The following is a 15002-nucleotide window of genomic DNA, read 5'->3' on the forward strand; positions in this document are numbered from 1 at the left end:
AGGCAGGGAGGTTCCTCTGCCTGGAACCAAAGAGAATGGGGAAGTCATAGGAATGTGGAATCCTAGAAACCAAAAATAAGGGGGCATTGTAAGAATGCAGGATGCTTGGAACCAAAGAAAATAGGGAAGTGGTAAGATCACAGAAAGCTAGGGATCAAAGAGAATGGGGCAGAAGTAGGATTGTGCAATGCTAGGAACCAAAGGGAACAGGCAGAAGTAGGATTGTGGAATGCTAGGAACCAAAGGGAACAGGCAGAAGTAGGATTGCGGAATGCTAGGAACCAAAGGGAACAGGCAGAAGTAGGATTGTGGAATGCTAGGAACCAAAGAGAGCAGGCAGAAGTAGGATTGTGGAATGCTAGGAACCAAAGAGAACAGGCAGAAGTAGGATTGCGGAATGCTAGGAACCAAAGAGAACAGGCAGAAGTAGGATTGCGGAATGCTAGGAACCAAAGGGAACAGGCAGAAGTAGGATTGTGGAATGCTAGGAACCAAAGAGAACAGGCAGAAGTAGGATTGCGGAATGCTAGGAACCAAAGAGAACAGGCAGAAGTAGGATTGCGGAATGCTAGGAACCAAAGAGAACAGGCAGAAGTAGGATTGCGGAATGCTAGGAACCAAAGAGAAGGGAGAAATGGTATGTACACAGAATGCTAGGAATCAACGAGAAAGCATAATGCTAAAGACAGCAGAGGACAGGGCAGTTGCAGGCCCATGGGATGCATGGAAACAAAGAGAATGGGGCTGGGGGCAAGAATATCGAATGCTGGGAACCAGAGATAAGGGGCATGACAAGAATGCGTAGTGCTCGGACCCAAAGACAAGGAGGCAGCTGTAAGAGAGTTATTTGGGGGGGATAATAGTTGAGCACTCCTTGTTTTCAACTTGCTGCATCCCTCTTAAATTACTGGAGTGCGTTGCAGGGTTGCACACCCCAGATATGTCCAGTTTTGCCCAAGTGTTGCTGTGAAAAATGGGATTTTGCTCCTGTGCTGATGTAACTGCACAACCGCCAAGCGGCCTGCAACGAGAGACTCAATGCACCCTAATGAGGTCGAGTGTTCCCAGCCCAAGCCACCGAAGAACAGATCCCTAACGGCAAACATTAACCAGCTGAATTGGAAATGGAGCATATTACTCAACAGCAGTTCCAGCTTGCCCCAGGGCCTGTGCTCTCATCCGCAAGTCTTTGGTCATGCATATGTATGTGCTTGATTCATCTCTCAGATTAAAAGGGCTGACAAGGGAACTACTTAGGCAGCGAAAAGGGAAAAGAAAAAGAAAAAAACAACGACACAAATATATGACCCAGAATATAGCAATGGGGTTCTTCCTAGCTCGACCAAGCTAGCAAGCTTTCTCAACAATTATTTTTGCTAAAATTAGAAACCAGAGTTGTGAACTGAGCAAAAGAAAATCAATAACCACCAAACTCTTTTCAAAACATTGTGCGGACTCTCTGGAGTGCCATTACGGTGCAAGATAGTCCAGAGAAGTCAAGCTTCGATAGCGAAAAACAAGTGTGGACCTACTGTGTGTGGATTTTTTTTTTCTGGGAAGGGACCAGACCAAATACATCTTTATTTTGCTAACTTAAGTATCAACGTCTCCTTTTTTGGAAGAAACCCGGGCTAAACAAGCTGTGAATCATCAGGAGTGCGCCTTGGGTCTGACAAGGGTGCATGGTGGTATTCGTTTCATTCAAAGAAAAATAAAGTAATTGACAGATTAGGACAAGGCGGGAGAAAGGAGAGCAATTACAAAATGAAAGGGGAGTGGGGAGGTCAGTACAAGCAGATCTTTGAAGAAAAGTGGGGGAAAGGATGAATGTCCCACATGTAAATGAGACTTGGGTGAATTTCAAAAGAAAGATGCAAACTGCAGCGTCACTAAATTCACTAAAAGTTTGTTTTAGGGATATGTGGACTCCACAACCCCACTCAAGAATATGCTGCTCATCTTATTAAAAATAATCCCCTCTCTCTCTTTTTTTTTTTTTGCTGCCCTCTATGTCACTCAGATGCTTCATCTGAGCTGCAATGCATAAATCCTTTTTGTTCTTTTGCACAGGTGAAAGTTCACGCACTTATTTTTTAAAAACAGATACCCGTTTTTCTTCCATAATTCAAAACGGCTCACTGAAACCATTCAAACCAGCCAAATACAGAAACATACTTGTAAAATGAAGGTGGGGGGAGTCCCAGCAGATAGAGCCAACCCTCCTTTAGGAGAGACTCCAGCTCAGCTTGGAGCATGATAACTAGATGGGAGTTAGCAACAGAGAAGCAGCAGTGTGCTAGGCCGCAGGGCAGGGGTCTACCCCTTTAAGACAGGCCACACCTCCAGAAGGGGGTGGAGCCTGGAAGAGGTAGCCAGGCCCAGGGTGTATATAAAGGCTCACTTGAGCTCCAGGCACCGTCAGAGCAACTTGTCTGACTGGAGCTGACCAAGGTGCTGTAGCTCCAGCCTGGCTCTAGCTTCCTTCACAATGTTCAGATGTCCCTCATGCTCTGTGGGCTGGGGCATTTTACTGCCTGAGATGAAGGACATTACGATAATGTCCCACCACATCCTTAACAGGGTGAGGAAGAGTTGTGGCAGTGGACAGTGAGGACGTACCCATGGTGGCAGGGGTTTTTCCACTGCCCTTCCTTGTGCTCGTTTCTGAGGTGACTGCCTCACCCCGCCTCACGGAAGCGTCACCCCTGCTGTGAGTTCCCATTGCAGTCAGGACAGGAGAACTGGGGCATGGACATACTGAAAAGCAGGCGTGGGAAGCTTTGCTTGCTCTACACCAGGCCTGCTCAACTCTGCCCGCCCCCCCCCCCCCCGCAGCTGTTTTTGGACTACAACTCCCATAAGTCCCAGCCACAGTGTCCAATAGCCAGGGATTATGGGAGTTGTAGGCCAACATCTGCAGGAGGGCCGAAGTTGAGCAGCCCTGCTCTGAGATGGCACTTGTGCTGCTGCACTTGACCATGGAGGCTCTGTAACTAGAGTGACCTTCTCGGAATCTGCTCGCTCCTTTTAAAAAGCAGGCTATGCTGGCTGCCATCACAGGATGGTGAAAACACTGCTTTAAAGAAGGGTGAGAAGGGAGCTTTTTAATCTACTCATCTATTGGATCCAACTCAGTAGGACACACCGGTGCTATAATTTGCCATCTGGCATCAGGAGTAATTATATACACGGCACCCCATCCGTTTGGGTCGTGATACAAGCTTTGTGAGGCTAGACCTACAATTAGGTTTCCAGTCCTCATCGTGGAGGATCGTAACATTCCAACAATTTGGTCCATGGCCAAATTACATACAGAGTGAAGGCTTTACAGAGTGAAGGCTTTACAGAGTGAAAAGCCTTAAGAGTGAAGGCTTTACGTACAGAGTGAAAAGCCTTAACAGAGTGAAAAGCCTTAACAGAGTGAAAAGCCTTAACAGAGTGATGGCTTGACTGCATTTGCCTCAAACCTATGGCCAGCCATCTTCACCAGAGAACTTCCTGAGCTCTGCTCTTGGTCTTCATTTTATGAGTGATGCCTGTACTCACCTGTAAGGCTGCTCTCCTGTGTGCGTCCGGAGATGTCTCGTCAGGTTTGCTGAACGGGGGAAGATCTTACCACAGTACCTAGGAAGTGAAAACACAGTCACCTTGGGGCCATGTTTTTAAAATCAAGTCGCTCTAGTGGTGGGACCAAGAGACTATTTATTGTCCACTTATATAGGGAATCCTATTAGTTGAAGCATCATCATTCAGTGTCAAACTTGCCCTGCTGTTATGAGGAGGGCAGATCTGAACAGTTGTCCCATTTGGGCTTTTTCATTCAAAATGAACATTGGGGCCCCATTTGGCGAATTCAACATGCATTTATTTCTCAGAGAGCATTTGGGGGGGGGGGAGAGGACCACTCTCTGGCTGCAGAGAGGTGCCTTTTATGCTTTTGCCACTCACTCTGGGTTGGTAGTGGTGGCAGCAATGGAAACATTAGGATTCCCCTTGGCAGTTCTCCACCAGACCACCATTTGGGTTTTCCCAGAATGCCCTGGGAAGGACACAACAGCATGTTGTAGCATCATTCAGGGAATGGATGTGGGGGAAAGGAAGGGGAAAAGTTGTGCCCACCCTCACCCCCCACCCCTGTGCCATGGCCCTGACCAGACTCACCCCTCCCACAGCTGCTTTTGAAAGAGATGTTGGAGCTATTCTCATGAACAGGGCTACCTGGGCAGGAGAGGGTTATCCCAGGTAGCTCTAGACGTCTGGGGCAGTGGGAGCCCTCCAGACACAGAAGCTCCATCCCTGGGTAGCCCAGATCGGCTACCCAGGTTAAAAGTGAGGTAGGAGAAAAACAACCCCCTTCCTATCCTGTCTTCTGGTCATCTGCACCATAAAGGTAGAGTGTGCTGTCAAGTTGATTTCGACTCCTGGAGCCCACAGAGCCCTGCGGTTGTCTTTGGTAGAACACAGGAGGGGTTGACCATTGCCTCCTCCCTTGCAGTATGAGATGATGCCTTCCAGCATCTTCCTATATCGCTGCTGCTTCAGGGATTCGAACCGGCAACCTTCTGCTTGTTTGTCAAGCATTTCCCCGCTGCGCCACCTGCAAAACTCCTCCCGGGCATCCGACGGCCATGTTAATCAGAGAGTTGGTGGGAAAGAGGGGCCAGGCAGAGCGGAGCGGCTGCAATGCTGAGGGCAGCCGCTCCGCTGCTTGCACAGGGCATTGTGGGATCCTGGAGGGCACAGCGTGAGTGTCCCCCCTCCATCCTGGGCTCTGGGGCTCCACATGAAGCTCCACGAGGTCGCATGGGAGCATGAGGAGCAACGCCCAGAGGAGGCTCTTGTGCGGGAACAGGAAGGTTGGAGCTTGCCTCCCCCTTGGCTCCCCCATCCTTGGTTGTGAGAATGACCTTGCGGGCAACACATCAATTCTGGCCCTGAACTTCTACCCTCCGGCTGAGCTTCGCTTTGCTCTATTGCTCTCGGGAGTCGGCAGCGGCCCACCCTGGTGTTTACCTGCAGGTGTAACGCTCTTTGCCCTTGCGGAGAATCGGGTCAGACAGCGTGGGGGGTGGCGACCGGAAGTTGAAGGGGTGATGCGGGAGGGGCTGCAGCGAGGCGCCGGGGTCCGCCTTCAGGGACGCAAAGCTCTCCAGTTTCTCCGTCATGGTTTCTATCGCCGACATCTGTGGACACAAGGGAAAGGGTTTTGAGCGACTGGCGGCTCCCCCGCGGGGTTTGGGTGCTGGGGAAGTGGAGATGATGGAGCCATTGCCCATCCTGCTGGAAGCGCCCATGGAGAATGTGGGTCATAATCGGTGGCTTCCAAATTTCCAAAAACAGAGCGCAATGGGACAAAATTCAGATCACCATTTCCCCCACACCCCGATTTGGGTAGCTGACTGAGCAAAATGCCAACTTGAAACTGGTCTAAATCAAGTCCTGGACCACATCAAGTCAATGATAGAACGTTCACTATGTGATCCCTGATTGGTTGGGATTACCCTATGATGGAGAAGGAACCTCTGATGAGTAATGACAAATGTTGCAGGACCATACGGACATCGGAAGCTGCCTTATACCGAGTGAGACATTGGTCCATCTAGCTCCGTAATGTCTACCCAGACTGGCAGCAGCTTCTCCAAAGTTGCAGGCAGGAGTCTCTCCCAGCCCTTATCTGGAGATGCCAGGGAATGATGTGCATGGAGGACCAGCGTGGTGTAGTGGTTAGAGACCTGGACTAGGACCGGGGAGACCCGAGTTCAAATCCCCATTCAGCCATGACACTAGCTGGGTGACTCTGGGCCAGTCACTTCTCTCTCAGCCTAACCTACTTCACAGGGCTGTTGTGAAAGAGAAACTCAAGTATGTAGTACACCACTCTGGGCTCCTTGGAGGAAGAGCAGGATATAAATGTTAAATAAATAAATAAATAAATAAATAAATAAATAAATAAATAAATAACGGGTAGGCTGCTGGGGGAGAGTGTTGCTGGGACCCGAGGAGGGGAGGGAGGGAAGAAAGAAAGAAAGAAAGAAAGAAAGAAAGAAAGAAAGAAAGAAAGAAAGAAAGAAAGAAAGAGAAACCTAGTAATTAAGAATGAATTGCAGAAGGAAAATAATCCTTATCAAGAGAAGGAAGGAAAGGAAGAAGAAAGGAAGGAAGGAAGGAAAAAAAAAGAAAATTATCCCAATCATTGAGGGATGAATTGCAGATGGCTGACAAGTGTTCACAAACCTGAAACAAAACAAAACAAAACAAAACAAAACAAAACAAAACAAAAGAAAAGATATCCATGCAAGTCATTAGAAGAGCCCCGGTGCCCCTCCGATAAATAGCAAGCCAGCCGCTTGCAAAAGACCTCTTCTGCCAGTCATGCAATAAAACCCTTCTGGTTACAAAGACTGCTGGATCTTGAAGAGGTGTCTCTTCTCACTCAGCTGCTCTCTGGAGTAGCAAGAGATGTTCACTGGGCTTTTGGCACTTAATCACAGAAGGCTGTGCCAGGGTGAGGCGTCCTGAGCCTTTCTGAAAGGTCCCAAACCCGGGCCCGGGCCTCTCCATTTGGTGGGAGCATTTTGCTCTTTCAGGAACCAGGGACTGGTTTGAAATGACACAAACAAGGAGAGGAAGAAGGAAAGACAGGCGTTAGGTGAGGGGTCGGCATGCCAGTAAGGAATCATAAAGCCCTGCGTGACGTGGGCTTGAGGCCCATTTGGAACAGATTGTGCAGGAGTCACACAAAACCATGCAGGGAAGGAAAAAAGAAAAAGGAGGGAAACACCCAGTTTTCTTTCGTCTAAGAGGTTTTCAGAAAGATAACAGGCCACATTTTCAAAGCAATCGAGAACCCAGCGTTCATGCCACAGGCTCGGAAAACTCCCTGAATATCAGTTTTGGTAGGAGTTGTTATTAAAAACTGCCTTCTGCCAAGTCAGACCCTTGGTCTGTCTAGCTCAGTATTGCCTACACAGATTGGCAGCGGCTTCTCCAAGGCTGCAGGCGGGAATCTCTCTCCGCCCTATCTTGGAGATGCTGCCAGGGAGGGAACTTGGAACCTTCTGCATGCAAGTATGCAGGTGCTCTTCCCAGAATGGCCCCATCCCTGAAGGCAGGCCTGCTCAGTTTAGGCCCCCTAGCTGTTTTTGCACTACAACTCTTATAATCCCTAGCCATGGTGGCCAATAGCCAGGGATTATGGGAGGAGGGATTATGCAGGAGGGCTGAATCTGAGCAGCCCTGCCCTAAGGGGAATATCTCACAGTGCTCACACATGCAGTCTCCCATTCAAATGCAAACCAGGGTGGACCCTGCTTAGCAAAGGGGACAAGTCATGCTTCCTTCCACAAGACGACCTCTCCTCTCTGTTTTTTCTGCACGTTTGCAAGCTCTGTACTTTCATCTGATGCCTTAATAATCCCTCTGTCACCACAATAAATGCCCTAAAAGATTACTCCGAATGGGCTTGCTTGCACAATAGAGAGATATGGATAGGATTGTCAGGATCCAAGCTTGACAGATATTTCCCCTGGTCTGAATTTCACTAGCTGGGTTTTGGGGGGGGGGGATCACTTCCCCCAATGCGCGCTCTTGAAAGGCGCTTGTATCTTTCTCACCAGACTTGCGAGGAGAACTATCAGCCCCTTTCGGGGCTATTCTAACCCACACAAACACAGGATGTTCCCGGGCTGCCAGTCTCCATTGTACGGCCGGCTCAGAAGGAAAATCAAGGGAAGTTGTTAACCAAACTCTCCGGCCGAGACGGAACAATGCCGGGACTATGTTTAGCTGTGAAAGCAACTCGTGCTCGCCTTCCACAAAGTGGTGACGGCTGCTTATCCAAAGTAGGAAATGCTCCTGCAAGGAACAATGCATGCACAGACACGGGTCCATGGAACCAGACTGGAGGGGTTGACTCATGCAAATGGGGTGGAAGGGAGACAGAGAGGAGTGCTCAGGGCTGAGGTCATGACCTGAAGGCAGGTGATTCAGCCCCCTTGCTGGAGCTAAGCAGATCTGGTCACAGGGACATAGGAAGATGCCTTCTACCCTTGGTCCACCTCGCTCAGTATTGTCTATGCTGACTGGCAGCGGGTTCTCCAGGGTTGCAGGCAGGAGTCTCTCCCAGACCTACCTGGAAGTGCTGCCAGGGATTGGAACTGGGACCTTCTGCACGCATAGCAGGAGCTCTCCACTGAGCTATGGTCCTCCTCTCTTATACCGAGTCAGACCCTTGGTCCACCTCGCTCAGTATTTTCTACACTAACTGGCAGCGGGTTCTCCAGGGTTTCAGGCCCGAATCTCTCCCAGCCCTACCTGGGCTTGAACCCAGGAAATCCTGCATGCAAAGGAGATGCTCTCCCCACTGAACTACGGCCCCGTTCCCTAAGGGGGAATATCTTACAGCAGACAGTGCTCAGATGTAGTGACCCATCCCAAAGCAAACCAGGGAAGTTCCTGCTTAGCAAAGGTGACAATTCAGGCTCGCGTCTGTTTCGGGAGCCCTCATGTTGCCTTAAATGACAATAGGAACATAGGAAACTGCCCTGCTTAGCGAAGGGGACAAGTCATGCTGGCTGCCACAAGACCAACCCCCCTCTCCTTTGGCCTTACCTGGGGATGAAAAAGCAGCGGGGAAGGCCTCAGGTACTTCTCTTTCAGTGCTCCCACTGAGTCCACCACCTTCCGCTTCTCCACCCTGCTGGACAGCAAGACAGAGGGTTACATACCTTACAGGGCTTCGAAGCACTGTAGGGCATACACAGCTTACGCTTGGGAAAGGTGTCTATCTTTTTTAATTTGATTTTTAAAGCCAGCTGGGCATCCCATGGGGCTGCTGGAGGGGAGGAGGGAGTGGTAACCTCATAATCAACCTTTTCAGACCGAATCAACGACGGATCGCATCCGCAGACGGGTTCACATCTCTCGACTCTTTAATGTTAACATATTCTGGCATGATCTCCAGCCTAGACACAGAGGAGCTGGGGTCTCTCCGAGGAAGGACTCCACCCCTCCCGATCTCGTTTCTCTCCCAAGGACCGGAGCGAGTGTTTCCACAGCCTTCTGTCATGCCTCCGAGGGTATTCGCCGAGGGTCATGACTCAAAGGGAGACCCAAAGATGTGGGCAAATGTGGGCAAGGTCCTAAGAATCGTAGGAGCTGAACAGGGACACCCCAAAGCCACATGGTTCCCATCGCGAAAGCGTTGGTGGGGAAAGGGCCTGAAAGGACGCTTCATTCCTTCGCTGTTCTCTCTCCCTCACCATCTGTCAAGAGAGCCGAGTTGGCTTCGTCTGAGCTGACAGGTTCTTGGCTTCTTTATATCATGATGTCACGTTTCCCCAGACTTATCTGCCACGCATGCAGACAAGGTGCTCTCCCCCCGACCCTTTCAGACCCATTTGTCCAGGAATATCCACACAATTCAAAGCACTGCTTATTATCAAGCCGTTGGGTTGTGTCAGAACCTGCTGTCTACTGAGTCAGAACCTTGGTCCGTCTAGTTTAGGATTGCCTGCACCATCTGGCAGCAGCTGCTGAGGGTTCCAGAGATTCTAGGCAGGAGTCTTTCTCGGCTCCAATGGGGGATGCGAGGGACTGCATGGGGAGCAGGTGCTCCTCTGCCCTCTGAGCTACAGCCTCTCCATCTGTTCTCTGCCGAATTTTGTAAGCTCTTTGAGGCAGGAAAACCATTCTTATGAACGTATGAGGCTGCCGTCTACTGAATCAAACCTTTGCCCATCTAGCTTAGTATTGTTTACACAGGGGTTCCCATTCCCAACCGGTGGCACTCCAGATGTTCCAGAACTGCAACTCTCATCAACCCCAGCTGCAATAAACTGTGGCTGGGGGTGATGGGGGTTGTAGTTCAGTAAAATCTGGAGTACCACAGGTTGGGAACCTCTGGTGGTGGCAGGAGGACCCCCAAACTCAATAGGGCCTCATGGCGGGGCGGGGGGGGGTCACACTGGGGCAGTCCGGGCACCAGTTTTGGCTAGGTGAGCCCCTGAACATGAATAATCAATGAGCGCCCCCCTCAGGCAAAGGTCAGCAAGCGGCCCCTCAGAACTGGGCTGTGGGGCACCTTCTCAAAATGGCAGCTCTCTTCTTCTGCTACTGCTACGATGGATATTTATATGCCACTCTTCAACCAAAGTCTTCAAAGCAGTTTACATCGAAAAATAGATACATATAGAAAAACAAGATGGTCCCCTGTCCCAGAAAGAATCACGATCTAAAAAGAAACACAGTGGCTGCCTTGAGACGTAAGGCAGAACCAGTGGACCCGCGGTTCCGTGCTTCCTCCCCCTGCTCTCCCGTTCACGCTCAGACTTCAGGAGAGCTGCCTCTCTGCCGCCAGCAAGGCTGAAGAGAGGCCGGGGAGCTGGTTGTGTGGGCTTTCTTCTTGAGAGGAGGACAATCTGCACAGCCAGTCGGGCCTCCCTCCCTCAGCTCTGGCTCCGTAGGGCCGGAACTGGGGTGCCAGCGTTCGGATTTCACTCTGGCGCTGCAAAACCTGAGTTGTACTTGGCCAAACTCCACTTTGAACTGAAGGCTCAGAGTGGAGTTCGGGAAGGGAAACCGCGGGTCCCTTTTTGCCCTTCACTCTGGTTTCCCACATTCGGAAGCGTAGCCATGGAAATGAGAAGCGGGGACTTCCGGTTTCCTGTTACATCTGAATTCGGCCAGTGCCTCCCCAGTGGCTGTTGTGGGATGCTCTCAACAAGCTCAATCTTCTACAGCTCCCAGAATCCCCAGCCACAGTGGCCAATGGTCCGGGTGGATGGGAGTTGTAGGTCAACATCTGCAGTAGCCCGGCTCTAACTGTTCCTTTTGCTACGGGGATTATGCGTTTAAATTTATAAAAGACATTCTGGCAGTTTGGGCATCACCCGAGCTAACTGGGTAAAGCCAGTGTGGTGTAGCGGTTAGAGAGTTGGACCAGGACCGGGGAGACCTGAGTTCGAATCCCCAGTAAGCCTTGAAACTCACTGAGGAGATTCTCACAATCAGCCGAGGTTTTTGATCATTTTTGACCGCATCTTTTTGATCGTGTATTGCCACAGCATGGCTCCGTGGTGCGGTAACATGAGGAGACCCCCTCCGGGAGGCTGAAACAAGCCTCCCGACCCTGGGGGTCTTTCCAGGATGCCCCGCGCACTCACACGGGGGATCCTAGAACTTCCGGGGGGCGCGCAGCACCTGATCGCCACAGCCCCCTCCAGCTCAGTGACGGAGCTGGCAGTCATGCGAGCGGCTGATCCGGCAGCCCAGGGCTTCCCTTCTGACCATCTGTGGGGAGAGCGGACTAAGCCCGCTCTCCCCACAAACCCCCTAAAGGCGAGTCTCACTAATCATGAGACTTGCCTCACCGGGTGACTCTGGGCCAGTCATGCATCTCTCAGCCTAACCTACCTCACAGGGCTGTTGTGAGGATCAACATAACCCATGTATATCGCTCTGGGCTCCTTGGAGGAAGAGCGGGATAGAAATAGTAAAACAAACAAATAAGAGGCACCTGTTAAAAACACGATTTTCTCATATTTCAGAGGAGGAAAGCAACTGCCCCTATTCAGCCCAGCCTAGGGTCTGTTCAGTGGCCGTGGCTGATGCCCTCTCCTTGTGTTTCCTTTTAGATGATGAGCCCCTTGGGGACAGGGAGCCACTTGCTCACTCTTTTCATTACACACATGGCTGCTGTGAACTATTTGCTGAAAAGTAGTCCACAAATATTTGAAGTTAACAACCGCTGTATTAGTGCTAGCCACGCAAAGTGGATGGCTTCACACAATCAGATGAAAGTCAGTACGGAGTCTAGGCTCATGCGCTCCAGTGCTCCAGGGCGTCATCTGAAGCCTCCCAAGTCTGGTTCCTGTCCCGTTTCTCCCAAGATCCCGACTTCTGTCACCAAGGCTTGAAGCTCGCTTGTCCGTGAGCCAGCCAGGGTGGTCAGTACCATTTGGGGGAGACAAATGCTCAGGGTGATGTTTGATCAGGTCTACCACCTAGTGAGGGGGGAAATGGTGATAGCATTGCAAGCCATTCAACTTGCCGTGTGTCCTCATGCTTTCGTCATCCTGGCTATCGGATTTACAGTGCCCACATTTGAAAGGGTGTTTAAAAAGCTCGGGAAAGTCCTTAAAACACAAAAAACTATCTCCGTGTTGCTGGTCTTATTTGTGCGTCGTTGTCTTAAGGCTGTAAAAAAAAAGCTATCTATCTAAAAACACAAAAACGACCATCCAATTTCATAGATGTTGTCCGAGGGGTGGAAATGACCACCAGCAGGAATGTCCTCCACGGATTACTCCATGGAGAGAGGACAACCACTTGTTCCTTGTTACTCTCACCCTGACCTGGTGCTCTGACCCCGATACCTGACCCTGACATTATTGCTCCGTGCAATGAGTGCAGTTTTACCCCAATTGTTTGGGAATAGGCATAAAAAGGGCGACAACACAGAGAAAGCTGTAAATGGAACAATGCTATCACCTATTCTCCACCTCGGGGGTAGAGGGGTAGTAGTTGCCCCAAATTACTGGGAGCATTTGTCCCCTGAGATGATACCGATGTTCAAAATGTGTGGGCCTGGCTCACGGACAACTTATTATTTATTTGATTGATTGATTGATTGATTGATTTCTATACCACCCTTCCAAAAATGGCTCAGGGTGGTTTACATAGAGACTTGACAAAGTTCACAGAATCTTGGGCAAAAGTTGGTAACCGTCAATGCTGGTGGCTTCAGATGACATAGAGGACCATATGACGAATACTTGCAGACACCTCCCATTCCCGCTTCTAGATTGATTGATTGATTGATTGAATTAATTAATTAATTAATTAATTAATTAATGGATTTTTATACCGCCCCAAACCAAAGTCTTGGGACTTCATACTGACCTTCAGCTGATCGTGTGTAGCTGCCCAGAGCATGACAGCTTTGCCAACAAGTCTCTGTTGGATGGGGGCAGTCATTAAATCACGCACACACACATACACATATACACACACACACACGGTGCTGCCTGTAGGGGGCAGAATTTAAGGCAGGGTATGTTAATACCTGTAGATAGGGTCCATGAAAAACGGCGACGGCTTAGCGTAATGTAAGGATGGCTGTGGAGGCATCTGAGCCTGAGAAATCTTGGGTAATACTTCACTGGCCATGAGTTTCCGCTCCCCGTAGATGTGGTTCTTCCGGGAGTCCCGGCTCCCATTCTGGCTGGCTCGGATGCGGTTGCCGATGCTGAGATCCAGCGGCTGCTCCTCCCCGGAGGGGTGCACGGGCAAGACTTTGGGGGGCGGCAAGGCTGGCTTCATTTCTTTTGGCTTCGTGGTGAGATCAAAGGGCGACTCGGAGCTGGCGCCGCCCAGTTTGTGCAGGTCCCGCGGTGACTTTGGTTCAGCCTTGACCAGCAAGCTGTGGTTGAGGGTCCGGTCCGTGAAGGGATACAGTGAGTGGGGGAAGTTGGGGAGGAACTGGAAGGGAAACATGGAATGGTAAGGGAGGGAGCCCATCTTCTTTTCTTGCATCCCCATGAAGCCAGGCCCAAAGTACTTCTCCGCAATGGAGGCAATGGCCTTTATCGAGTCATTGGCGGCTCCCGCCGTGGGGAGCAGCTGCTCCTCGGGGGGAGGGAAGAAGGAATGCTGGGAGTAGAAAAGCGGGAGGTCACCCATGTTGTTGGCGGAGCTGGTGGGCACCGAGCTGTTGATAAAGTCTGGCTTGCTCTCTGCTGGCTTGCCCTTCTCTTTCGTTTTGTCCCGGTCGCTCTCCGCGTCACTCTCCAGGTCGGACCCGGTCCCCGTGGTGGTGTCGAGGTCCGTCCCCGTGGTCGTGTTCACGTCCTCAAAGTCGCTGGCGTCGGACATGTCGCTGGTCCTGGCTTTGAGCTTCTCCAGGTAGGAGTTCCCCAGGCTGCTGCTGTTGAATCTCTCCTCCCCGGAGGCCGGGTGGCCGCTGTTGCTCACCGCAGAAATCAGTGGGAGAGCTGGGTTCCCCAGGGGGCTTGGAAGCTTGGCGTCTTGAGTGTGGTTGATGGGGCTCTTGAGCAGTGGTGTGGGGGGTAATAAGGGGGGTCGGGGGTACAGCGAGGGCGGGAAAATGCCTGGGAACCCAGGAGCGAGGGTTGGGAAAGCTGGAGGTGCGGGCGAGAAAGGGAGCCCACCCGGATGCGGCCGGGTTGGGAAGTAATCATTGAAACCGAGGCTGGTGTGGTTGAGGTTGGGAGAAGACTTGGATTTGTCCATCATGGAGCTGGGAGTCAACGGCAAGCCGGGACCAAAAATGCCCCCCGGGTTATAATGGTTCTTGCCCTCACAGAAGCGCCGGTGCTTGTTGAGCGAGGAGGTGGTGCTGAACATCTGCCCGCAGTCCTTGCACTTGATCTGGGTGCGGCAGTCTGCATGCATGCGCTTGTGGCGGCACAGGTTGGAGAACTGCGTGTAGGACTTGTGGCAGACCTCACCTAAAGCGTCAACAGAAACCAAAAGACCAAAACCCAATATGAAATTAAATATGAAAGTAAGGATGTGCCAAAAATCCGACTGAATCGTTTCAAATTCGATGCGGATCCGAATGGATTCGGCGGGAAACTGCTCGCACAGAATGGGATTTGTTCAAACCGATTCGAATTCGCCTGAACCGGAATTCACTGGAATTCAATTTGAATTGGCCTGAATTCGAATCAGCTCATACAGCTCCCATTCTGTGCAAGCAGTTTCAGATCAAATAGATTTGAATTCAGTGCTAATCTGAACCGATTCGGTTGAATTTTTTGCACATTCCTATGTGAAAGCATGGCAGCGCAGGGAAGTTGTGTGGGAAGAACCTGAGCTGCCATGCCCTAAGCTGCTGCTGGTGAGAACAGGCGCTCCTGAGCATGTTTACTCTGACTGGCAGCAGCTTTCTGAATTCCAATGGGAAAAGGCTCATTCAATGAGCAAATTTGCAGAAACGTCATATCGTGTGCTGTCCCACCTCAAGGGTTCCTTTTGTGCGT

At 50.8% G+C, this 15002-nt stretch overlaps 1 protein-coding gene across 1 annotated transcript in view; it reads right to left on the reverse strand.

Annotated features, from left to right (window-relative positions):
• PRDM16 (PR/SET domain 16) overlaps positions 1–15002 on the reverse strand; it is a 516952-nt gene that overhangs the window by 20603 nt on the left and 481347 nt on the right. Inside the window, exons 9-12 of the mRNA XM_053281292.1 lie at positions 13064–14468; positions 8611–8698; positions 5014–5183; positions 3547–3624 (exon numbers count right to left, since the gene is read on the reverse strand). Of these exons, the coding sequence (XP_053137267.1) occupies positions 3547–3624; positions 5014–5183; positions 8611–8698; positions 13064–14468 (1741 nt within the window). The remainder of the gene's footprint in view (positions 1–3546; positions 3625–5013; positions 5184–8610; positions 8699–13063; positions 14469–15002) is intronic.

The sequence above is a fragment of the Hemicordylus capensis genome, chromosome 16 (assembly GCF_027244095.1).
Source record: "Hemicordylus capensis ecotype Gifberg chromosome 16, rHemCap1.1.pri, whole genome shotgun sequence".
Classification (NCBI taxonomy): domain Eukaryota; kingdom Metazoa; phylum Chordata; class Lepidosauria; order Squamata; family Cordylidae; genus Hemicordylus; species Hemicordylus capensis.